This window comes from Pocillopora verrucosa, chromosome 11 (assembly GCF_036669915.1).
Source record: "Pocillopora verrucosa isolate sample1 chromosome 11, ASM3666991v2, whole genome shotgun sequence".
Lineage (NCBI taxonomy): Eukaryota > Metazoa > Cnidaria > Anthozoa > Scleractinia > Pocilloporidae > Pocillopora > Pocillopora verrucosa.
In genome coordinates, this window is record NC_089322.1 from 5,046,651 (window position 1) to 5,073,425 (window position 26,775).

Consider the following 26,775-nt stretch of genomic DNA (forward strand, 5'->3'; position numbering starts at 1 on the left):
AAAGAAAATATATATACATATATATATATATGGATATATATCGAACTACCCTGGATGGTAACAAAGGACCCCCGCCGACAGTCAGCGACCAGTAAACCACAGTTACCTTCACATCTACTTCGACTTTAATTTGTGAATATCTTTTCGGACTGAGTCTTACCTCTGCTTGTCAAACCCGAGTCTCACATCATCTCCGATCAGGGTAAACGAAGCCCACTCAGACACACTGGTAGACTTTCTTTTTCTCATCCACTTCATGGCCTGATGGAGGGATTTACTGGCACTTTCTCCCTCTACAAGGTGTTCGTAGAACCGACTCATCAGCTGCTCTGTTGCTGAGTCTGAAATGGCCCACAGCGCAACCAACACCGAGCGAGCACCGGATCCTAAGAACGCACGGGCAATTCCTATAACTCCCTCGGCTCTAATGTCACCTCTTCCACTGTGACAGCAGCTAAGTACTACCAGTTTAGCTCTGACTTTCACTCGTGATACATCAGCCATCGTCAACATGTAATCTTCCTGTGGTGGGATACCGTTTTCCCTGTTGGAAGTACTAGGGATGGGGGAGAGGGCAATTTCTCCCCTTTCGGCGTCACCATGGGCAGCAAAATGAATCAGGCTCACTGAACTTATCCGCTCAAGCACCGCCTGCTTCGTTGCTTCTTCTCCTACCAGAGGCGGAACACCCACCAGTCGTCCGACCATCTCCGCTTCCTTTCTCGCACCTGGCAATGACGGCAGCCAATTAACCTTAGGGTTGCCTATTATCAAGGCACCAGTGTTGCTGTGATAGTCCTCTGGGCTATCTTGAATAATCTTGAGTGTTGTCAAAGAAGGAATGACACGGATCCTATGAGTCTCCGAGAGGTATTCGGCTCCCTCCTTTTCACTCAGTGCAGCAAAGGGAACTTTGTACAAACTGCGGTCAGGAACGATGATGACTTCAAGCTCCTCAAGCAAATCATAAACGGGAGCAATAAACATTTTGTAACACAGAAATAGACTTGAAATCACTTTCTCGTCCTCATCCTCGTCCTCGTCCTCCTCCACGAGTCGCAATCTTGCTGAGCTCTTCTTTGCGGGGCAGAGAGGTCGCAATTTAACCATATTTAAAGACCGATCTTCACAATCCTTAGTGGGCAAAATACCAAGACTCCGGAAATTATCATCCAAAAATTTACTCAAAGGCAAATCTTTGGGCAACCCAGCCTGAACTAGATTCTCTTCTACTGATATTCTTCTATAGTGAAGGACTTCACTTGTCTTTAAGATCCACAAATGCAGATCATTGTGAAAATAAGAAATGTACAGACAAGTACAGTTATTTTTCTTTCTAAAAATGTTCTCAACGCCAAACCAAGATTGTGGATTAGCAGAGATGTGCGTTCCAACCGAGTACTTCTCTACCATTAAGTCTGATAGGCCTCTAGCTCGACCCAACTCCTCAACATAAAGAGCATCCCGAGCATTTCCGGTTTCACAAAGCAAACTACAAAGCAGCTTGTAGGGAAATATTCCTGAGTTCTCCAGAAGTGATGTTTTGAACTGATCATTGGCGCCTAAGAAATATCTCAGCTCCTCATAGTTTTCAATGCAGAGATGAAGATACGAACGGGCTTCTTTTTTTTATCTTGTGACAAATACAAAATGGCGTAACATTTAAGAAGTTCGAACTCTCCTCTTCTATCTCCAGTATCTCTGGATATCGATAAAGCTTTCTCTAAGCATACTTCTGAGGCTTCATAATCTCCCATAGCTCTACACACACATCCAAAGTTTGCAAGATCTGCTACTTTCCCTATTTTATCACCAATTTCAGTTCTGATGACGAATGCTTTTTGGAGATACTCTTTAGCCTTGGCGTATTGACCGAGCGACTGAAACAAATTACCAAGATTTCCGTAGTCAGTTGCCACTCCTTTTCTGTCACCAATTTCAGTTCTGATGACAAGCGCCTTTTGGAGATACTCTTGAGCCTTGTCGTATTGCCCGAGCGACATAAACACAGTACCAAGGTTACCGTAGTCCGATGCCTCTCCTTCTCTGTCACCAATTTCAGTTCTGATGACAAGCGCCTTTTGGAGATACTCTCTAGCCTTGGCGTATTGTCCGAGCGACTTAAACACAGTACCTAGGTTTCCATAACATGTTGCTTTCCCATTTCTGTCGCCAATTTCAGTTTTGATGACAAGCGCTCTTTGGAGATACTCTTCAGCTTTGTCGTATTGCCCGAGCGACTCAAACAAATTACCAAGATTTCCGTAGTCAGTTGCCACTCCTTTTCTGTTACCAATTTCACTTCTGATGACAAGCGCCTTTTGGAGATACTCTTGAGCCTTGTCGTATTGCCCGAGCGACATAAACACAGTACCAAGGTTACCGTAGTCCGATGCCTCTCCTTCTCTGTCACCAATTTCAGTTCTGATGACAAGCGCCTTTTGGAGATACTCTCTAGCCTTGGCGTATTGTCCGAGCGACTGAAACACAGTACCTAGGTTTCCATAACTTGTTGCTTTCCCATTTCTGTCGCCAATTTCAGTTTTGATGACAAGCGCTCTTTGGAGATACTCTTCAGCTTTGTCGTATTGCCCGAGCGACTCAAACAAATCACCAAGATTTCCGTAGTCAGTTGCCTCTCCTTTTCTGTCACCAATTTCAGTTCTGATGACAAGCGCCTTTTGGAGATACTCTTGAGCCTTGGCGTATTGTCCGAGCGACTTAAACACAGTACCTAGGTTTCCATAACATGTTGCTTTCCCATTTCTGTCGCCAATTTCAGCTTTGATGACAAGCGCTCTTTGGAGGTACTCTTCAGCTTTGTCGTATTGCCCGAGCGACTGAAACAAATTACCAAGATTTCCGTAGTCAGTTGCCTCTCCTTCTCTGTCACCAATTTCAGTTCTGATGACAAGCGCCTTTTGGAGGTACTCTTGAGCCTTGTCGTATTGCCCGAGCGACATAAACACAGTACCAAGGTTACCGTAGTCAGTTGCCTCTCCTTTTCTGTCACCAATTTCAGTTCTGATGACAAGCGCCTTTTGGAGATACTCTCTAGCCTTGGCGTATTGTCCGAGCGACTGAAACACAGTACCTAGGTTTCCATAACATGTTGCCTCTCCTTTTCTGTCGCCTATTTCAGTTTTGATGACAAGCGCTCTTTGGAGATACTCTTCAGCTTTGTCGTATTGCCCGAGCGACTCAAACAAATAACCAAGATTTCCGTAGTCAGTTGCCTCTCCTTTTCTGTCACCAATTTCAGTTCTGATGACAAGCGCCTTGTGGAGATACTCTTGAGCCTTGTCGTATTGCCCGAGCGACATAAACACAGTACCAAGGTTACCGTAGTCCGATGCCTCTCCTTCTCTGTCACCAATTTCAGTTCTGATGACAAGCGCCTTTTGGAGATACTCTCTAGCCTTGGCGTATTGTCCGAGCGACTGAAACACAGTACCTAGGTTTCCATAACATGTTGCCTCTCCTTTTCTGTCGCCAATTTCAGTTTTGATGACCAGCGCTCTTTGGAGGTACTTTTCAGCTTTGTCGTATTGCCCGCGCGACTGAAACAAATTACCAAGATTTCCGTAGTCAGTTGCCTCTCCTTCTCTATCACCAATTTCAGTTCTGATGACAAGCGCCTTTTGGAGATACTCTTGAGCCTTGTCGTATTGCCCGAGCGACATAAACACAGTACCAAGGTTACCGTAGTCAGTTGCCTCTCCTTTTCTGTCACCAATTTCAGTTCTGATGACAAGCGCCTTTTGGAGATACTCTCTAGCCTTGGTGTATTGCCCGAGCGACATAAACACAGTACCAAGGTTACCGTAGTCCGATGCCTCTCCTTCTCTGTCACCAATTTCAGTTCTGATGACAAGCGCCTTTTGGAGATACTCTCTAGCCTTGGTGTATTGTCCGAGCAACTGAAACACAGTACCTAGGTTTCCATAACATGTTGCCTCTCCTTTTCTGTCGCCAATTTCAGTTTTGATGCCAAGCGCTCTTTGGAGGTACTCTTCAGCTTTGTCGTATTGCCCGAGCGACTGAAACAAATTACCAAGATTTCCGTAGTCAGTTGCCTCTCCTTCTCTGTCACCAATTTCAGTTCTGATGACAAGCGCCTTTTGGAGATACTCTTTAGCCTTGTCGTATTGCCCGAGCGACATAAACACAGTACCAAGGTTACCGTAGTCAGTTGCCTCTCCGTTTCTGTCACCAATTTCAGTTCTGATGACAAGCGCCTTTTGGAGATACTCTTGAGCCTTGGCGTATTGTCCGAGCGACTTAAACACAGTACCTAGGTTTCCATAACATGTTGCTTTCCCATTTCTGTCGCCAATTTCAGCTTTGATGACAAGCGCTCTTTGGAGGTACTCTTCAGCTTTGTCGTATTGCCCGAGCGACTGAAACAAATTACCAAGATTTCCGTAGTCAGTTGCCTCTCCTTCTCTGTCACCAATTTCAGTTCTGATGACAAGCGCCTTTTGGAGATACTCTTTAGCCTTGTCGTATTGCCCGAGCGACATAAACACAGTACCAAGGTTACCGTAGTCAGTTACCTCTCCTTTTCTGTCACCAATTTCAGTTCTGATGACAAGCGCCTTTTGGAGATACTCTTAAGCCTTGTCGTATTGCCCGAGCGACATAAACACAGTACCAAGATTTCCGTAGTCAGTTGCCTCTCCTTTTCTGTCACCAATTTCAGTTCTGATGACAAGCGCCTTTTGGAGATACTCTTGAGCCTTGTCGTATTGCCCGAGCGACATAAACACAGTACCAAGGTTACCGTAGTCCGATGCCTCTCCTTCTCTGTCACCAATTTCAGTTCTGATGACAAGCGCCTTTTGGAGATACTCTCTAGCCTTGGCGTATTGTCCGAGCGACTGAAACACAGTACCTAGGTTTCCATAACATGTTGCCTCTCCTTTTCTGTCGCCAATTTCAGTTTTGATGACAAGCGCTCTTTGGAGATAGTCTTCAGCTTTGTCGTATTGCCCGAGCGACTCAAACAAATAACCAAGATTTCCGTAGTCAGTTGCCTCTCCTTTTCTGTCACCAATTTCAGTTCTGATGACAAGCGCCTTGTGGAGATACTCTTGAGCCTTGTCGTATTGCCCGAGCGACATAAACACAGTACCAAGGTTACCGTAGTCCGATGCCTCTCCTTCTCTGTCACCAATTTCAGTTCTGATGACAAGCGCCTTTTGGAGATACTCTCTAGCCTTGGTGCATTGTCCGAGCGACTGAAACACAGTACCTAGGTTTCCATAACATGTTGCTTTCCCATTTCTGTCGCCAATTTCAGTTTTGATGACAAGCGCTCTTTGGAGATACTCTTCAGCTTTGTCGTATTGCCCGAGCGACATAAACACAGTACCAAGGTTACCGTAGTCAGTTGCCTCTCCTTTTCTGTCACCAATTTCAGTTCTGATAACAAGCGCCTTTTGGAGATACTCTTGAGCCTTGTCGTATTGCCCGAGCGACATAAACACAGTACCAAGGTTACCGTAGTCCGATGCCTCTTCTTTTCGGTCACCAATTTCAGTTCTGATGATCAGCGCCTTTTGGAGATACTTTCTAGCCTTGGCGTATTGTCCGAGCGACTCAAACAAATTACCAAGATTTCCGTAGTCAGTTGCCTCTCCTTCTCTGTCACCAATTTCAGTTCTGATGACAAGCGCCTTTTGGAGATACTCTTGAGCCTTGTCGTATTGCCCGAGTGACTTAAACACAGTACCAAGGTTACCGTAGTCCGATGCCTCTCCTTCTCTGTCACCAATTTCAGTTCTGATGACAAGCGCCTTTTGGAGATACTCTCTAGCCTTGGCGTATTGTCCGAGCGACTGAAACACAGTACCTAGGTTTCCATAACATGTTGCCTCTCCTTTTCTGTCGCCAATTTCAGTTTTGATGACAAGCGCTCTTTGGAGATAGTCTTCAGCTTTGTCGTATTGCCCGAGCGACTCAAACAAATTACCAAGATTTCCGTAGTCAGTTGACTCTCCTTCTCTGTCACCAATTTCAGTTCTGATGACAAGCGCCTTTTGGAGATACTCTCTAGCCTTGGCGTATTGTCCGAGCGACTGAAACACAGCACCTAGGTTTCCATAACATGATGCTTCTCCTCTTCTGTCGCCAATTTCGGTAGCTATAGCAAGGGCCCTCTCAAAATATTCCTTCGCCTTTACGTTTTCGTCAAGTGTTTTAAGCATAATTCCATACTTTATGTATAAGATAAACAACATCTCGCTGAAAAGAACTATAAAGATGTCTTTGCTGTTTTGATCGGTGCTATTTAACAAAATCAAACATTCCCTGCATATCTCAATGGCTTTCTGAATGCGATTTGAGTTGAGCAAGAACACGGAAACAAAGAAGGCGATGTTCATGAAAGCTATCATGGCTTCTGCTATTAGGTTTCCATTGCCATCCTCTCCTGTAATCAGGGAAACATTTTTTTTAGTAACGCAATACTAAATGATTCGATAATCTGGATTCATAATGAGTCACCACAAACCAGAACACACATGTTAAGTAACAAAAGCGGGCTTGGTCGATTTCACCTTGAGACTTTTTAGAATGAGCTGAAAGTGTTAGAATTCACTATATCGGCTTTAAAAATATATAATTGAAGAAGGGTGTGGATAAGTACAACTGGAACACATCAACGGATCACATTCGGTGAAACTTTTAAAATTTTATTTGACCAGCACAGATTCTTTGAAACAGACTGTGTGACTGTCACGCTATGAAAGTCATCTGTTATCCAAATGATTTTTGATCCAGCTGTTTCGTTTATTCTTCTAATCAAGTAAAAAAAATGACGCATCCTTGAGTTTGATTAACGATCGTAAGTCAGGGGGTTGCGCCATCAATTAGGTGGTTTTGAAAGGTTGCAGGTTTCTTAAAAAAGCAAGAAGGATTGATAAACCTTTTACTACAACGTCCTGGGAACATTTGAAAATGTTATTCTAGCAGTTTATCTCAAGGTAATGAGTTTACTTATCTGAAGTATATGGCTGAAAACGAATCTATTCGTAACTGATGAGGATGATTGCCTGGATTTGAGGTAACAATCGTTTGACAAACTCGGTTTGTCACCCTTCATTTTACTTAAGTTGTGATTTTCGCAGAACATGACATGACTGTAAAGTCACAGGACAAGCTCAGAACGTGCGTTTTAAAACTTTGTACATTTCTTTCCATTTAGAACTCAACGCTTCTTTGATACGTTATGCTGAAGTTGAGGTGTGGCGCCGTATGAGACGGTAAACAAATGCAGCCATTTTTAAAATTCTGATTAAAAATAGAAATTTATTTTTTAATCGAAGTCTTCCTTGGCTTTTCCGTCCTGACTGCTTAAGGTCCCTAATGACAGTAGGGACCCGTCTAATTGCACGGTGAAATAGGACAGTTAAAGGGATAATTAACACGTCATACCTGTGTGAGTGGACAGAACGCGTCATGCGCGCGCGCTGTTGTCCCGTATTCTGCCGAGTTCACTGTTGTTGCTGGCTTTTTTTATATGACGCATCACCGATATCGAGTTTCTTTTCTCAAATTTTGTCATAGTTTTGATTAATTGGTAACAGGACATCGTGTCGTCCAATTCTATCAGTAATCATACTCTTGATTAACAAATCGGACTTCCGCTTCGCGGTCGTCCGATTTTGTTCACAGACCGAATTGGACTCTACTCGGTCCTATCACCATTATTAATTATAATAAAGTTCGGATATAACGCGCACTGTCATTGGTTGAAAGAGCGTGCTCTATGAGAGTATAGAGCATAGAGCTGAGCTGAAGCTGTCACGCCATCTGCCATATTGTAGCATGTTCGACCTTTTCCGGGACTTCTTTTTAGCTTTTCTCCGATAATTGAAGGTGAAATTTCGGAACAAGCGAGCCGGCAAGTAGCAACAGAAGAACCAAACAAACGTTTGTAAACATACCAGGCGCCGTGATTTACGTTATTAAAACGTGAGCAGATACGAAAATCCTCAAAGGAAAAACAAAATAGACATTCCGAGTTTAAAGATTTTCACGCTCAGTTAGATTGCAAGCTTACGTAAGGTAATAAAAATCAAACACAGCTAACACTCGTATAATATATAAAGTTCAGTGTTCAAAAACAAAACAGAACAAAACAGAAATGATGAAAAATATAACCAAACTGGCATAATTGTTAAATTCATACTAATCATGACGGTGTCTGAGCAAATATGATCATGTTGAAGTCCATCGCTGCTCACTTATCATGCCGATCTCCGGTCATCACAGTAAAGCAAGCCTCAGAAACTACATCGGCCACCCTTCGAGTGAAAAAATAAGATCTCGCTCTGATATCCTTTCCAATGTGTTGAGTGGAAAGTCACTTCAGTCACTGCAGTCGAGTTTTGCGGCGCTGTCATCCCGAGCGATCTTCATGTTCCGGTGAATTCGGCTGTCGTTCATTTAAAAAACACTCGCCTTGAACAGTTTGTTTTCTACCTTGTCATGTGAAAAAACCCGCGTGTTTTTATGAGCCATAATTCGGCTGAAGTTCACTGAACATTTCACTTCAAGATTCTGATTTAAAAACTTCAGGAAAAAGCGTTAAATTCGACCTGCCGAATTATTTTAGTTTGTATACTATCGCTGAGTGTGAACTTTGATGGTTTTTGAACTTTGATGATTTGACACTTTTGACAGCTTTTGTCTTGTACAGCCAATCAGATTATTTGAACCATTCTAACAGGGATTCTGATTGGCTTATTGTAGCGTGCTCTATGAGAGTATAGAGCATGCTGACGACACTGTTCTTCGCTTTGGAAATAAAGTTTGTTTTGAAAATTGAAAGTAATACATGGGGAATTTAACGGATTCTTTATTATAAAACAAATTACAAAACACTCAAGAAGAAGAAACACTCGACTACGTCTCGTGTTTCTCCCTACACTTCTTTCGTGCTCTAGCCGCTTCCTGCGTGCTTTATAACAGAACAGAGCACAGTCAAGGCTTCTCTATTTGTTAATCATAACCACTACAATTTCCTCAATAATTATCCTAAAAAAAGAAAACTGGGGGGATTTCCAAAATGAAGTAATTTTTTAAATTTTCCCGTTGTCTCTACCGGAGATATTTGTCCAAAATGTATTTATTGTTTTCGGAAATTTTTAATCACTCGGTATGATTACAGACCGAATTAGATTCCACGCGGCCCTATTACCATGATAATCAATCATAAAGTTGCAATTTATTCGATTGTGATAGGTTAAAAAAATTCCCATTATCCACTGATTCACTTGCCAAGTTGTTATCGGACAGTTTGTTATCCAAAAAGTTTGTTATCGAACAGTTCAATATAAGTTAATTACATTCAAAGTTGCAGTTTAAATCAACCAATTAAACAATTTACGCCTCCTTTTCTCAGTCTTTTATTGCAAATTTTCTTTCTCTTCTTTCATACCCTGGCTGTTTTTCTTTTCTTGGAAATTGTAATTTTTATGATTAATTGGTAAGAAGACTTTGTCCAATTCAGTCTATAATCGTATACACGTGATAAACAAATCGGACTTCCGCTGCGCGGTCGTCCGACTTTTTCATCACTCGTATGATTACAGACTCCACTCAGTCCTATTACAAGTACATATATGATCATAGTGAACTCAAGAAAGTTATTCTGTTGTTGTAGCTGATGAGAAACCGAGTTTTTACAAGCAATGAGCTCATTTATCTGGCGAATGTCCCTGAAAACGAATATTTTCATAGCACATGAGGATCATTGATAAGATGTGAGGCCACAAAGGTTTGACAGGGTCGCTTTGTAACAAATCCATTTCTCTTCGGTGGCGAACTTTGCACAACGTTACACTTCTTAACAGTCACAGAACAAAGATTGACCGAGAAAACAGGGCTGATTCGTTAAAGGCTTTGCCATTCATTAAAACGTTACTCATGCAAAATTAATGTAACTAACAATTTACGATAACTATTTACTGAGTACATGACAGAATGCCTCATATCCTTCTACTTATACTTACCAACTTGTCGACCTCGTGTTTGATGCTTTTGAAAGTGAAACGACAGAAAAAAACTTGAATGAGAGATGTTCATGACTTTTCCCCACATTCGAAAACCTCCTTCTCTTGACTAACCTTAATCGACACCGTTTTGTTATTCAGGAAAGAACACAAAATTTGCTGAGGGCATATTCAGTTAGATTTTAAAACCATTTTTAAACCGGAGTCTGTTTTTTTTAACAACTTAAAATATATGTAAAACCCTATCTGAAATTCTGATATTAGTCTAGTTACAAAGTTTGATGACCAGCATTTAACTGTGATTGTTTTGTTGTTCAGATGAGAACGCAAACATTTAGAACACCCTGAGGGTATATTTTTAGATATTAAACCATTCTCTACGGCTGTTTCTTTTAATTTAAACACCTTAAAATCGTTTGTTTGTAAACCCTAAGCTGACACTTTGATACAAATACAATTCACAAAAGTTTACCTGATGGCCGGCATTTTAACTTTAATTTTGAACTAGTGTTCTTAACGCGCAGCTAAGCGAAGCATAGAAACAGGTTTCTACGTAGACTCCAATATGTAAATGTGCCACCAGCTTACTCGCTCACTGACCCATTCAGGTGCAGACACCATTGGGAATAAGTAGCTTTGATCTAGTTCTTTTATGATCCAAAAAGAACTTTTGGATTTACTCATCACGTGGGGAAACTCAAAAACTTTCCCTCCTCAGTCACTTATTTCTCCAAAGGCAACTTGTTGATATTTTCAGCGATTGCGGAGTGCTTTTATTGCGTAGCTTGACAATTAGACAACGATAATATTACTGGAAAACGAAAGCCCCTCAGAAATCAGTATTCTACTTTCGAGAAAAAAAACATAGAACAAATGTTAATTCAGCCGCAGGCAAATCAATTATTTTTAATTGCGAGTATTCAAAGAAGCAGGCAAGGAATATAGTCATCAGTATGATATTTACTTTCCCTTTTCTTAGATTTTTGGATGTTTTTTCGTGGGGATCAGTGGTGACCATATATTGACTACTGACTCAAAGTAGTATTGAATGAGTTTTAAGCGTTAACAGTCAAAGCCCGACAAGAAAGATATTTCCTAGTTAGTACTACAGCGTTCTAGATATTTCTTAATTTTTACTACAACGTTCTAGAAACCTTCCTGACATTGTGCAATATGGCAATATTCGAAAACATTGTTTTAGCAGTTTATTACCAAGTAATGACTCTACTTATCAAACCAATGTCGCTGGAAACGAACCTTTCATAGCTGATGAGGATGATTGGTAAGATGTGAAGCCACTAAGGTTTAACGAAGTCGCTTTGAAACAACTTCATTCACTTCGCTTGAGATTTTTGCATAACATTACATAACTTGATAGGAAAAATGTCAACAAAACAGCATTCATTTTGGGGGGGGGGGGTCTCGATGGGGTAATCTTCCTTTGTGAGCAGCGGTTTCATAGACTGACCTCTTTTCTTATGGGAGATATTGGTACTTTCACAAAAAGCGAGCAATCTCACGTTAATTACCAGTGAAAATTATGGACACTGGAAAACCACGAACTGTAACACTGCGAATATCCTCTGACTTCAATAAAGGAAAAAACGCATTATGAATATGTCTTAATGACGGAAAAGTACGTTTTTACTATGTAGGCAATTACAGTGAATTTAGGCAAGTTTCAGTTTCTCTAAGAAAATTAAAACATCTCTCTTCTTGAGCGCGCGGCGTCATGACTTATCTTCTTATGTGAGATTGGCGCTTTAACAGACAAAGAAACAGATTACGGCCTTAGAAATATATGTACCGTAAAACCGGCCGCGAGCAACCAAAGATTTAAGTGAAGGGTATCTCCACCATGAAACGCTTGTGTACAAGTTGAGAACGGAAATTACATTCGAATCTATCGCGATCTCTATATCGTTCGTTGAACTCTCCTGAAACAAAGTCGAGTTAATAGCTAATGCAGATCATAGCCACTGGAAAACCACGTAATGAGGCACCACGGATTTCCTTCAGCGAGGGACAGTCCACAACATAAATAGAGGTCTGATTTTAGTTTTATGATCATCAATTTCTCAAATTGAACGACACTCAATAACCTTAGTTAATGAGGATAAATTATACGGTATGAGCCACAGAGATTTGAAAAAGTCGCCGTAGAACGAATTTATCGGACCGTGGTAGCGATTCAATCGCCCCATAAACCGCTTTACGAAGGGCTAACGCTCGAAATGAGACATAACTACATATGGCAAATACAAGGATCGAAAAAACCGTTATCTTTGCCGTTAGTGCCTTACCTCGGCTACAGTTACTAAAGAACTAAAGCTGATAAAAAAAACTGAGCGACTAGAAAAGATTTTCAATCGCACTTACCAAGATGCTGAAAATGTGGCTGATGCTTTGCGAATGAAACAACAAAAATAACGAATTACAGTCGGGACTTTTTTCAACCTTCCGAACTTCTGCTGTCACAGTGTTCTGGGTATCCAGATCCCTTGTGTTTAAAGTAATTCCCCTCTCCCCTCTGGGCTAATCGAAATAAAAACGAAAAGTTTCAATTGCGCAATTTTTTGTGTGTGTTCGTATCCCCGTCTATCGCGTCCTATTTAGGTTGAAATTTTGAACAGTTAGTGATCATATTATAAAATTCTTATTGATGTGAGTTTGGTTTGGCTCTCGTTCATGAAGCAAGGACTTCGCTGCGCTCGGTCCATAGATCATGACCCCGAGCCAAGTATAAGTTCCCGTCCGGCCCTTCCACTCAATCAATAAGTACTCAGTATTTCGGTTTCCTAGGACACAATTTTTATCACTGATGATGTAATTGAACAAAAAAAATGAAAAGTGTTCTTCTTTTTTATTCTTTTTTTAAATAGGGAACGTCAGGCTTATGTGTTGATCTCTTTGAAAGATTTGATTTTCATCACAAGATCGATCACAGTACAACTTAAGTTTCTTTCTCTAAACGGTAAGCTATATGTGCATGATAATCGACTCCTTGTAATCGTGAACTTTTCATTTTCTAACGGGTGTGATTTGCATGATCGAAGGCAAAAATGCTAAAAAAAACTAAGTGACTGTATTCGGTTTGGCATGTCACACTTTACTAGGGATGAAAAATGAATCATTTAACCCTGTTTAATGTGAAACGTTAGGCTTAAGTGTTCATCCCTTTAAAGGGATGAACACTTAAAGTTTCCTTAACTACAGGAAAGTTTCTAGAACGCTGTAGCACTAATTAAGGCGAATCTTTCATGTCGGGCTAAGACTGTTAACATTTAAAAGTCATTGAATACTACTTTGAGTCAGTATTCAATATACGGTCACCACTGATCACCACAAAAAAACCCAAAAAACTAAAATACTAAGAAAAGGGAAACTAGATATTGTACTGATGACTATATTCCTCGCCTGCTTCTCTGAATACTCGCTATGAAAAATGATCGATTTGCTTGTGGCTGAATTTACGTTTATTATGCACATAATGGTTAACATTATTTACAATGATGTTAACCATTATTCGTACTATATAGCAAAAATTTTGATGCTTAGCCGTAAAAGCCATCACCCCATTGAGACCCTCCTTCTACTATGGTGAGCCCATAATTCTCAAATGCGACTTGTTTGGCTATGACCGTGTACCCTTGGAAAACGAAGTTTCCCCGAATTTCGAGAAATCTGGTAATGTTGACATAAATTCTAAATTAAACGGGAGGCAAGCTTGGAAAGCTTGCAATTATTTATTATTTCTCGAAGACAAGGAGGAATATCAGCCATCATGAATTTTCATCATTAAAATGTTGACTCGGTGTTAGTGCCCTCTAATGGCAATTTTCTTGTAATTTTCTGAGGAAAATAGGAAACGAAAAGGTAAAAGCAGCGGGAAATGCCGTTGCGAGTTTTTTAGGAAAGTACCTTCTGGATGCACGGATCCTACAACGTAACTGTAGTGCAGTCCATTTCCCCCACCTCTCTAGTTAAGCTTCTGCCTAAAATTGTACGTTGTGAGGTTCCTAAAAAGACTTAGATGCTTAGATGAGTCATTTTTACAACAGTAATTGATTTAATTAGAAAACAAACATACAGGCTGTAATTCTTCGAAAAATTCACTAACTAGCTTAAAGGCCCATTTCCAACCTTGTTGCAACGCGGTCGTTTGTTTTTGTTTTGAACCACCGCTTTTGTTTAAATAGCGCCTCTGATTGGTCAGTTATTTTAACCTTGTCACGTCTCAAAATATCTTCTGCGTTTTCTCCGATGAATTTGAAGACCTTATCAAGATAATTCTGTTTCAAACAGTTCTATACGTTTTAATCCGGCATGAAACCAGGTGAACCATTGATTTAGTAGATTCCGAGGCAGTAAACGCTTTTGGATCGGTTGTTGCTAAAGAGGAACGCGAAAATCCTTGCGAGCATTTCGAAGAAGGTTGATCCACCACGTTTTCATTCATTCATCAATTATTTTTAATTTTAGTTTGCCATCCTTGTTAAATAGGACCAAGGGTCAGTTGAAGTTTCCTGCCCGTGGAGAGGAACTCGCGCTCGAAAGAGTGGTCGAGGTTGTTGTCCATGCAAAGCAGCAAATAAGAATTGTAACGCAAACTGTCAGTGTCGCTGACGTTCCTGCAATGAAGTGACTAAACTTAAAATAATTAAACGTTCGGCAGTCCGATATTTTTCCAAATTTCTCTTCGAAATCCAAAGAGTATTTTATACGAAAATGTTCTAGCTTTATTTGCAATCCTCAAGCGCTTCCAGGCAGCCTAAAAATTTCGAACTTGATGTTTCTCGCTAACCCTGTATTCAGAGTACGAAGCCATCCAAGCGCTTGACACTTAAAAACTTTTTAATGACACGGCTGGACACGGTCCTCAAATAACTCCATATTTCTCTTTGAAATATACCAATTTTTCGTTGGAAAATATTCTACCTTCATTTACAAGTCTCAAGCGCTTCTAGAAAGTGAAAAAATGCCAACGTTATCCGTTTCGCTGACCTTGTACACAGAGTGCGAAGAGATCCAAGCGTGACACTAAGAGAATTTTCACCGGACACTACCGGACACGGTCTTCGAATAACTAAACGTCCGGCAGTCTGATATTTTTCCATATTTCTCTTTGAAAAATACCAATTTCTATTGGAAATATTTTATCTTCATTTAGAATCCTCAAGCGCCTCTAGAAAGTGAACAAATTTGAACGTTGTCCTTTTCGCCGACTCTGTTCACAGAGTACGAAGAGATCCAAGCGTGACACTTAAAAAAAAATTTTTCTTCGGATTCTTCCTGACAAATTTCAAAATACTGTAAGGAAACTGTGAAATAATGAATTGCGAATGTATTTACTGTAAAATAGTTGACTATATGTTCAAGATGGCTCTTGAGAAGACGATTTTAGAAGGTTTTCAGTGATCTGGGGAATTTCGTGTTACAGGAAAGTAGGTCGCGGCGCGAGTTGCATTAAGGTTGGAAATGGGACTTTAAAATTGAACAATTTTCAATTAATAATTTTGATTTTGTTATCGTGGTCCACAGCGGGAAGGCTTTCTTTATCTAAGACATGGCGTACAAAATTAAAAATTTCAACTTTAAATTTGAAAATCATATTTCTGATTAGTTATCTAATAGTTGTTTTAAAACTCATTGGTAATCAGATGTGATCGATAATAGCCATGCATTTCTTATTATCAAACACGCATTAATTATTTTTAATTAAACCTTTAATTTAATTAAACCCCGTTTCGAAAAAAAGCCAAGCTAAAAGGACAGAAACATTAAGAAACAGGGGCCAGGATCTGCTAAAAAATAAATTTTCCCTTGTTTTGTTTTCGCTGAGCGTTGATAAACTTCGAAAACATGAAAGGAACCAAAACGGTCCTAACTCATGCAGGTTTATTTGAAGTTAAATGGATTCTAAGTTACAGCTGGATGTCACAATAAACTTTTACGACAGAAACATCCTACCTATGAATGTTACGCCATAGAGCGTGATGTTGTTTCGCTTCTTAGAGAGACCCAGAGCCATTTCGGCAAGCTATGAGTTTAAGATCTAGAGGTTACATAACTAACAAGAAGTTAATTGGGTAGCTTTTTTTTGGGAGAAGGGGGGATGTACAAGAGAGAAGATATAGTTATAGTACCTATTTAGACATTCCCATTAAGTATCCTGGCGTTTTCTCCCCTTCGACATCAAGTGACGTCACGAGATAACCATTGATGACGTCATAGTTTGGCTTATGTGGTAGAGGATGGGGTGTGATATACTCTCAGAGGAGAAAACTTTTACTACCGAAATGTAAGGGGCAATGCCTCCCCCCCCAACAAAAAGTGTTTGTCTTCTGAAGGGGTACTACAGCTCACCTCTCCCCCTCCCTTTTTTGGTGCTTATGTATCACGAAGGAAAATGTTGGAGAATCAAAGCTCCCATTTTTTGAAGAAAAGTGAAAACAATGATATCTTTGGGAAACAATTTAAGTGAACTCCATTTCTGAAGGAAATTACATTTAGCAATCCTCTTACTTTCTAGACCTAACAGAAAATGTTTGAGTTGTTGAGTTATAATTATTATTTTTTTAATTTAAAAAATAACTGTATTTTAAAGAAAGCGACAAAACGTTTGAGTTTGTAAAACATGTACAAAGCGTTGAAAGTTGAAGTCTATAGTAAGTAGAACAATGCTAATTAAGATGAATAGTGACAACATGAAAAGAGGTAAAGCATGAAAGTGTGAGAATTAAAAAGATAGTTTTAGATTTACATGGTGTAATTGTTGATTCAAGGATGATTGTTCTCTTTGAATATGAATAGCCTCTTTTATCTTAAGCTGAAAGCTGGTGGAGGTGTGATCTAAAGCATGGAAGTTATCTGTAGAACACAAGGCGCGACACTGTGGAGAATCTTTCAGATGCCTGAAAATGTGAGAGGCTCTGTCACTGACTTAGTGCTCTCTAACACGTGTGGAAAAATGCAGGCAGAGGTTTCACCGACGTAACAGGCATTATAGCCAGTGCATACAAACTTATAAACTACACGTGAACGGAGCCCGTCAGGGACAGGGTCTTTCACACCAAACAAGTTACCGATTTTGAAGGAAGAGAAAACCAGTTTGATATCCAAGTCGTTGCAATAGCGATAAATAAAATGGCAGATATTTTTTGAGTGATAGCAGATAAGTGGCCTATGTAGGGTAGCTTAAAGTAGAACGCAGGTGAAGTGGTAGGAAGGGAATCCCGGGGATGATGATTGTTTTGGGTCCCAGTGATGTAACGGTTTATAATCTCGATTAAATGAGCAGGGAAAAGATTCTTTTTTAGAATATCAGTAAGCTTGTTAATGTCCTCGTGAAACCCTAACCAGGTGTTATTAATCTTGTAAGTCCTATCAACGAGTGTCTTAATGAGACCCACTTTGTAAGAGTACGAGGTGAAGCTGAAATAATTAGTTAGTGACCCAGTGAAAGTTTTCTTGCGGTAAACACTGGTTAGAGAGGAACTGGGGTCATGGTTGTCAATCAGGACATCAAAAAAGGGTAATTTGTAATTAATCTGCTTTTCCATAGTGAACTTGATGTTAGGGTGCCTAGAGTTGATATAGTCCAAAAATATAGTGGCATCTCGATCTGGGTTAAATAAGCAAAAAGTATCATCAACATACTGGCGATAAAATAAAATTGTAGAGCCATGAAAATTTTCCAACCAAAGTTTTTCGTGATGTCCCATAAAAAGATTGACTAAGACAGGGGCAATGGGGGACCCCATGGCTACGCCATCTATTTGATCATAAAAAGAACCATTAAATATGAAATGAGTCTGGGCGGTAACTCCAATGAAGAGACTTCTAAGTTCAGATTTGTTCAACTTAATGTCGGGACTACCGTCGGAAATGTAATTGACCGCTAAGTCAATACACTCCTCAAGAGGTATGTTAGTAAAGAGACTTTCAACATCAAAAGAGACCATAAACTTACGAGATATAGATAACGATTGGATGTCCTGTACAAAAGTAAAAGTGTCAGTGGCACAGTAATAATAATAATAATAATAATACAGTATTTATATAGCGCTATTTCTATTGCCATATTCAATAGCACTTTACAATGCATTTATAACAATCAACAATTAGTGTCTCTTCCACCCATCCCACCCCAGGGGAGGACATCCACCACACAGTAATCTCGTGCGTGGGAAATTAACGTCTCCTACCCCAACCCTGCAGGAGACGGGGCCTACGGTTTTACGTCCTATCCGAGAAGACGAAGCAATGTGAGTAAAGCGTCTTGCTTAAGGACACAACGTCATGCCCCAGCCAGGACTTGAACCCAGGCCGTCGGACCCAGAGTCCAGCACACTGACCACTGGACTACTCACGCCTCACGCGTAATTAGTTGGAATGTGAGATGAGATGCCAGGTTGTAATTGTATGTTCCTATAGAAGATACGACGGAGCGAAATGGCGGTGTAGAGTTAGCTTCACGATTCTTATGCATTTTTGGGAGGGCCGTAAATTCTTGCTGGAAGAGGGGGAGTGGTGAAGAGAGGCGAAGACCAAATTTTTATTTGAGAGTGTTTTAGGACAGAATATTAACACATTACGAGGGTTGTCTCGTTATGAGCTGAAATCGAAAACACGGGTAGATGCTCAGCTAGAGAGCGTGAAGGTTACAACTTTTTTTTAAACAATTACAGCTCTCGAAAAGTCAGGCATTGATATCCCAAGAACCCATCTTTAATTCTGAGCCGCTTACAGAATAAAACTTAAGACGATTCACGTGAGGTTCTCAGCGCACAAAAATGTTTCCATGTGGGTTTTGCACGTTTCTCAACTGGTTTGGTCGATTTTTACCACAAGGATCATGAGTTGGTGAGTTAATTCTTGTGTCCCCGTCAAAGTAGTAATAAGTACTTCCAGCAGTGAGGAGAGGTCTGCGACTGGGAAGACTCATAGATTTTGGTACCGTTCCAGTGCACTGATTAGAAACCTGCTTCACCAGTTTACAAGAAAGTGACCCCTTCTTGTGTTGCACTTTGCTACCAGAACCTTCCTTGCATGCAATCCAGTTGTCGATGTTGCTCTTGATCAGGAATTCCTTGCCAATGCTGCGCCACAAAGAAAAGTCCATGGCCTCATACTGCGTCTCGCTCAGTGGAACTGTTTTAGACACTCGAACGTTAGCGCCGCTAGCTGACCAAGATGGGCGCGGAGTGACAGCGTTTCGGCCGGTCCAGAAGCTTGAGTAGGTAGTGAAAGTGTAACTGTAAACTAGCGTCCAACCCCCTCCGTCTGTTTGCTGGTCGCAGTAGACCTGGAAAGCGTTACTACGGGAACCGCCATCAGGATCTATCCAATAGACGCCTGACACGGCGTAAGGGGACTTCTCTTTGAGCACCTTACAGTTCAGCACTGCTAAGTCTTTGGACAATCCTATGAAGTCTATAAAAACAAGATAGAAATGTAGCCAGAGGGCATTCCTGTCAAATTTGCTCATAAATGATTTTCTGACTGTATATATATCACTGAACGCTGGTTAATTTCGGGCGAAAGAATAAAATTAAGGGTATCTAATCCCCTATTTTTCTCAGAAGTATAACTCCAGCCCAATTATTTTGTTGGATCACAGATTGGTGCTGGGTCTATTGCAATTCAAGACTTAGTTATATAAAAATATTATACATAAATATAAATCTCCAAATAAATTAATCGACAAAGTAGAAACTCTAAAAGAAAAATAAAAAGTATTTTTCGGTTCTAAAGATTTCTTGAGTAGGATGTATGCATGGGCAGCCAAAACTCTAAGGTAAACTTAAAAATTCATCCAGTGATGTAAAAGTTAATAATACCCTGAGGTCGAGAAGAAAACGAAATAAAAGATCATCAAATGAAACAACATCATTCCAGTGTAAAGATCCTGAATTGATCGATGGCTAAAATGGAATTTTCTGTCGATCCTTTTGTCGAGATCCAAGTTGCAATACTACCGGCCGATAAATATGCTTTTAAATGTTTAAAGTCTTCAAAGAAACAGGATAAAACTCGTGGTAATTTATTTTTAAACTCAATCATCCATGTCATCTAATTAATAAAGGTTTTGTAACAGTATTGATGTTTTGACAGCTGATGAGACTATTTGCCCTGAGGAGTTTATAAGGAAAACGCACGATTTTGCATTCATGATGACTATCAATAACAATAACCCAATTTTTTTTTTACAATTTACTCAGAAGAAATAGTTGATGAGGCAAGCAATAAACTAGTTTGTACTTTAAGATAACCTTGTGCAGCCTTCTTTTTATAATTTTAGATGTAATCAAGCCAAGTGCATTAGATGTTTTAATCAAACATAATATTATACCCATAAAAACGTATTTACATTCCACTGACCGATTCTTGTTCATCAACGAAAAGTTGTGAGTTCCTACCTCGATACAAAAAGAAGGGGCATTTGTAAATAACGTTATTTTCTGGTTGAAAGAAAATCTCAAAAGCACTTAAAATTTTAAGTGCAAATACCTCTTTGCGGCGTTAATTTGTTATATATTTTACACAGTCATTTATGAGTTAGTTCGTGCATGAAATGAACATGTTCGCGAATTCGGTAGTCGTATGTAAATTTACGACCAAGTCAACTTAATTTTGCGTTTTAATGTACTGAAAAATTAAAGCGTATGTGAAATTATTTCGAAAAACAGTCGACAGAAAGTAATCATGAAAATAAAACATCAAAAGATGTCGTGCCATTACCAAGTTGCGTCCACCCTAAAAGAACGTGCGTGGTGTCGATGATAAATCGTGTCCAAAAAAATTGTGGTTTAAGTTTTGATTTCGTTCTTGAAGTGGAAAAAAAGGAATTGTTGGTGGGCCGCTAAAAAGGATACGCGACTACTGGCTGTTGATGATGGTTTGTAGGGAAAGAAACGCCGTTTAAAAGTTTTAAACATATAGCGTCATTCACATTTAAGAGCTAATGTCAGCATGCATCAAACAAACAGCGGCAAGTCACCCAAATTTTTTTTCCCTCCTACTTTTATATTTTGTAGCCCAATATGTTCTAATAATTATGGTGTGGTTTTTTTGTAAAAATATATTTTAGTTTTCGAGAAACAATTTTTTTCGTTCGACCGCTCAAATATGCAAATTTTCACCGTGAATATTACCCGAGTTGTGTGACCTCATGTATCGAATGTACCGGACCTTCGGTATTTCTGTGAACATAATCCTTTGTTTTATCATCTAAACTTAATCCCCTGTCGTTATTGAAGCTGCCAAAGAAATATTTACTTTTTGGTGAATATTTTTGTGCGACATACTTTTCCTATGTCGAAAAGTAGCATCAAAACAAAGACAGTTTTAACAATGACCGATATGACACAATCTACTGAGCTTCAAGCTTTCATAAGACAAAAGGTCGGTTACAAAGTTATTGTAAAAATTTCCTTGTGTATTTGTGTTGTTCTATCTTAAGACGAACTCAAAGTCCGGCAAAATCTACTTGATAGCGACTATGAAATGTACATGGTGCGCCTTCTTGTCGCCACCGTTAACTGGCATAAATCACTACAATTTGCAAAAAAAATCTAACATAACACTCTTGAAGTATTGACGAGCCTGCATGACATCCGGAAGCGATTTTAAACTTCTGTCTTCATAGATTAGTTTTGATCAGGATATATTTTGGAAGAGGAGTGGTTGACAAGGATCTTTTAAGATGCTACATCAAATTTATTCCTCAAATATTGAAGATTTTGTTAACTAAACCTTACAAAAGGCTTTGAAAAAAAAATTTAATCAGATTATAGTGGTTCGTTTTATATCTAAACTACTGTTTTAACTTTACTGATTTCGCTTTACTTTAAAGCCTTACTTACGTCAACGTTTTTCTGTGCTTGTGATATTGGAAATATAATTTTTGCGTTGTTCAGTTGAAGGTTTCTTTATTCTTCTCTTTCTTACATACAACTTATTACCTCGGGACTAACTCAGATCTAACAAGAAAAGTGTGGGTCTCCACTTATAAAAGGGACGCTTACTGAGCTGCCAATCTCTAACCTTCGTCATCCTTTTACACTTAACTAGCGAATCACGTTAAGCTACGCAGAGTGGAGTTCGCATACTAAGTAGATACCTTCGAGATGTTTACGCTTTACAAAATCCTTAAATTTCTTAGTCTTACAGTCAATGTTGGTCATAACTAAAACAAGATTGATAATATAAAAATTGTAATGAAATTATCAACAGAATTAGAATCATACTTGAAAATATATTTTAAGAGGAAATACTTCTCGAAGACTGTTACATAACAGCACAATAAACAGAAAATTTGGAGAAGAAAGGGCGTACCCAAGGTACTGCCCCTAAAAGAGCTACGTGCTATTCGTATAAATTACCTGATTATAAATTCAGTGCGGAGGATGAAAAGTACTACTTGTTTACACCTTAAGTCACCTCTAAGAAAAAGAGGTGTCGAGCGTGCTAAATTATACCTGTAAGATAAGACCGCCAAAAGGAATAAGAAATGATCAACTGGCTTATTATAATTTTTACTGAATGGCTTATGCTAATATACTATTTCCATTCATTTCCAACGTTTAAATAAGTAAAAAAAAAAACGCTGGATAGATACAAATTTCGTCTTTTAACAATATTGAAAACGAAAGCACAAAAAATTGAACTAGATCTAATTTGGGATAGCTCCTTTTTTAATTTTAATGAAATACCGGATAAAGTATGTTCTCTACTTTGCTCTATTCAATTTATGCATCTAAAAGTCTTTTGGCTCTGTTTCCTTCGAGTGATTCTCATTATTTACTCTGTCGGGGTCTCTTTCTCTGTAAAAAAAAAGAGAAAAAAAAACAGCAATTTATTATTAACTCGATTAATATTTTGGATATGAAGCAAATACAATTATACCAAGCTTAATATCTAAAAATATAAATGGCTAGCACTTGTATGTGATTGGCAGAGAGGCCCTTTCGAGATTCTATATTTACACCAGAGAGCGTCGATAGTAACTCTCCGAAAAGAAAAGAAAAAAAATATATGTATATGGATATATACCGAACTACCCTTGATGGTAACAAAGGACCCCCGCCCACAGTCACCGACCAGTAAATCACAGCTACCTTCACATCTACTTAGACTTTAATTTGTGAAATATCTTTTCGGACTGAGTCTTACCTCTGCTTGTCAAACCCGAGTCTCACATCATCTCCAATCAGCGTAAACGAAGCCCACTCAGACACACTGGTAGACTTGCTTTTTCTCATCCACTTCATGGCCTGATGGAGGGATTCACTGGCACTTTCTCCCTCTACAAGGTGTTCGTAGAACCGACTCATCAGCTGCTCTGTTGCTGAGTCTGAAATGGCCCACAGCGCAACCAACACCGAGCGAGCACCGGATCCTAAGAACGCACGGGCAATTCCTATGACTCCCTCGGCTCTAATGTGACCTCTTCCACTGTGACAGCAGCTAAGTACCACCAGTTTAGCTCTGACTTTCACTCGTGATACATCAGCCATCGTCAACATGTAATCTTCATGTGGTAAGATAGCGTTTCGCCTGTTGGAAGTACTAGGGATGGGGGAGAGGGCAATTTCTCCCCTTTCGGCGTCACCATGGGCAGCAAAATGAATCAGGCTCACTGAACTTATCCGCTCAAGCACCGCCTGCTTCGTTGCTTCTTCTCCTACCAGAGGCAGAACACCCAACAGTCGTCCGACCATCTCCGCTTCCTTTCTTGCACTTGGCAATGGTGGCAGCCAATTAACCTTAGGGTTGCCTATTATCAAGGCACCAGTGTTGCTGTGATAGTCCTCTGGGCTATCTTGAATAATCTTGAGTGTTGTCAAAGAAGGAATGACACGGATTCTATGAGTCTCCGAGAGGTATTGGGCTCCCTCCTTTTCACTCAGTGCAGCAAAGGGAACTTTGTACAAACTGCGGTCAGGAACGATAATGACTTCAGGCTCCTCAAGCAAATCATAAACGGGAGCAATAAACATTTTGTAACACAAAAATAGACCTGAAATCACTTTCTCGTCCTCATCCTCGTCCTCGTCGTCCTCCTCCACGAGTCGCAATCTTGCTGAGCTCTTCTGTGCGGGGGAGAGAGGTTGCAATTTAACCATATTTAAAGACCGATCTTCACAATCTTTAGTGGGCAAAATACCAAGACTCCGGAAATTACCATCCAAAAATTGACTCAAACGCAAATCTTTGGGCAACCCAGCCTGAACTAGATTCTCTTCTACTGATATTCTTCTATAGTGAAGGACTCCACTTTTCTTTAAGATCCACAAACGCAGATCACTGTCAAAATACGAAATGTACAGACAACTACAGTTATTTTTCTTTTTAAAAATGTTCTCAACGCCAAACCAAGATTGCGGATTAGCAGAGATGTGCGTTCCAACCGAGTACTTCTCTACCATTAAGTCTGATAGGCCTCTAGCTCGACCCAACTCCTCAACATAAAGAGCATCCCGAGCATTTCCGGTGTCACAAAGCAAACTACAAAGCAGCTTGTAGGGAAATATTCCTGAGTGCTCCAGAAATGATGTTTTGAACTGATCATTGGCGCCTAAGAAATATCTCAGCTCCTCATACTTTTCAATGCAGAGATAAAGACACGAAAGGGATTCTTCTTTTTTATCTTGCGACAAATACAAAATGGCGTAATGTTGAAGGATTTCGAACTCTCCTCTTCTATCTCCAATATCTCTGGACATCGATAAAGCTTTCTCTAAGCATACTTCTGAGGCTTCATAATCTCCTATAGCTCCATACACACATCCAAAGTTTGCAAGATCTGTTACTTTCCCTTCTTTATCACCAATTTCAGTTCTGATGACGAGTGCTTTTTGGAGATACTCTTTAGCCTTGTCGTATTGCCCGAGCGACTGAAACACAGTACCTAGGTTTCCATAACATGATGCTTCCCCATTTCTGTCACCAATTTCAGCTTTGATGACAAGCGCTCTTTGGAGATACTCTTCAGCTTTGTTGTATTGCCCGAGCGACTGAAACAAATTACCAAGATTTCCGTAGTCAGTTGCCTCTCCTTTTCTGTCACCAATTTCAGTTCTGATGACAAGCGCCTTTTGGAGATACTCTCTAGCCTTGGCGTATTGTCCCAGCGACTGAAACACAGTACCTAGGTTTCCATAGCATGTTGCTTTCCCTTTTCTGTCGCCAATTTCAGTTTTGATGACAAGCGCCTTTTGGAGATACTCTTGAGCCTTGTCGTATTGGCCGAGCGACATAAACACAATACCAAGGTTATTGTAGTCAGTTGCCTCTCCTTTTCTGTCACCAATTTCAGTTCTGATGACAAGCGCCTTTTGGAGATACTCTCTAGCCTTGGCGTATTGTCCGAGCAACTGAAACACAACACTTAGGTTTCCATAGCATGTTGCTTTCCCTTTTCTGTCGCCAATTTCAGTTTTGATGACAAGCGCCTTTTGGAGATACTCTTGAGCCTTGTCGTATTGGCCGAGCGACATAAACACAATACCAAGGTTACTGTAGTCTGTTGCCTCTCCTTTTCTGTCACCAATTTCAGTTCTGATGACAAGCGCCTTTTGGAAATACTCTCTAGCCTTGGCGTATTGTCCAAGCGACTGAAACACAGTACCTAGGCTTCCATAACATGATGCTTTCCCATTTCTGTCGCCAATTTCAGTTTTGATGACAAGCGCTCTTTGGAGATACTCTTCAGCTTTGTCGTATTGCCCGAGCGACTGAAACAAATTACCAAGATTTCCGTAGTCAGTTGCCTCTCCTTCTCTGTCACCAATTTCAGTTCTGATGACAAGCGCCTTTTGGAGATACTCTCTAGCCTTGGTGTATTGTCCGAGCGACTGAAACACAGTACCTAGGTTTCCATAACATGATGCTTTCCCTTTTCTGTCGCCAATTTCAGTTCTGATGACAAGCGCTCTTTGGATATACTCTTCAGCTTTGTCGTATTGCCCGAGCAAATGAAACAAATAACCAAGATTTCCGTAGTCAGTTGCCTCTCCTTCTTTGTCACCAATTTCAGTTCTGATGAGAAGCGCCTTTTGGAGATACTCTCTAGCCTTGGCGTATTGTCCGAGCGACAAAAACACAGTACCTAGGTTTCCATAAGATGATGCTTCTCCTCTTCTGTCGCCAATTTCGGTAGCTATAGCAAGGGCCCTCTCAAAATATTCCTTCGCCTTTAGGTTTTCGCCAAGTGTTTTAAGCATAATTCCAGACTTTATGTATAAGATAAACAGCATGTTGCTGAAAACAACTATAAAGATGTCTTTGCTGTTTTGATCGGTGCTATTTAGCAAAATCAAACATTCCCTGCATATCTCAATGGCTTTCTGAATGCGATTTGAGTTGCGCAAGAACAGGGAAACAAGTAAGGCGATGGTCATGAAAGCTATCATGGCTTCTGCTATTAGGTTTCCATTGCCATCCTCTCCTGTAATCAGGGAAACATTTCTTTCAGTAACGCAATACAAAGTTATTCGATAATCTGGATTCATAATGAGTCACTACAAACCGGAACACACATGTTAAGTTACAAAAGCAAGCTTGGTCGATTTCACCTTGAAACTTATTGTAACGAGCTGAAAGTGTTAGAATTCACCATATCGGCTTTAAAACAAAATTGAAGAAGGGTGTGGATAAGTACAACTGGAACACATCAACGGATCACATTCGGTGAAACTTTTAAAATTTTATTTGACCTGCACAGATTCTTTGAAGCAGACTGTATGACTGT

At 40.0% G+C, this 26,775-nt stretch overlaps 4 protein-coding genes across 4 annotated transcripts; all 4 read right to left on the reverse strand.

Moving 5' to 3' along the window:
- Positions 1 to 1,574: 1,574 nt before the first annotated feature.
- On the reverse strand, positions 1,575 to 16,050 carry LOC136284107 (G-protein-signaling modulator 1-like). The gene is made up of 5 exons (XM_066173922.1): positions 15,990 to 16,050; positions 6,220 to 6,433; positions 5,452 to 5,784; positions 2,212 to 2,424; positions 1,575 to 1,944 (listed from the first exon to the last, which is right to left on the reverse strand). Exons 1-5 carry the CDS (start codon positions 16,048 to 16,050, stop codon positions 1,575 to 1,577), a joined length of 1,191 nt encoding a protein of 396 aa, XP_066030019.1.
- Positions 16,051 to 18,801: 2,751 nt separating this feature from the next.
- Positions 18,802 to 19,509, reverse strand: LOC131789162 (uncharacterized). Its single transcript, XM_059106237.2, has one exon. The coding sequence runs from the start codon at positions 19,507 to 19,509 to the stop codon at positions 18,802 to 18,804; it is 708 nt and encodes a 235-aa protein (XP_058962220.2).
- Positions 19,510 to 22,451: 2,942 nt separating this feature from the next.
- Positions 22,452 to 24,975, reverse strand: LOC131789163 (tetratricopeptide repeat protein 28-like). The gene is made up of 2 exons (XM_059106238.2): positions 23,196 to 24,975; positions 22,452 to 22,846 (listed from the first exon to the last, which is right to left on the reverse strand). The coding sequence occupies exons 1-2, from the start codon at positions 24,746 to 24,748 to the stop codon at positions 22,780 to 22,782; spliced, it is 1,620 nt and encodes a 539-aa protein (XP_058962221.2). The 5' UTR covers positions 24,749 to 24,975; the 3' UTR covers positions 22,452 to 22,779.
- Positions 24,763 to 26,536, reverse strand: LOC136284108 (G-protein-signaling modulator 1-like). Its single transcript, XM_066173923.1, has 3 exons — positions 26,134 to 26,536; positions 25,076 to 25,653; positions 24,763 to 24,792 (listed from the first exon to the last, which is right to left on the reverse strand). Exons 1-3 carry the CDS (start codon positions 26,534 to 26,536, stop codon positions 24,763 to 24,765), a joined length of 1,011 nt encoding a protein of 336 aa, XP_066030020.1.
- Positions 26,537 to 26,775: the final 239 nt, after the last annotated feature.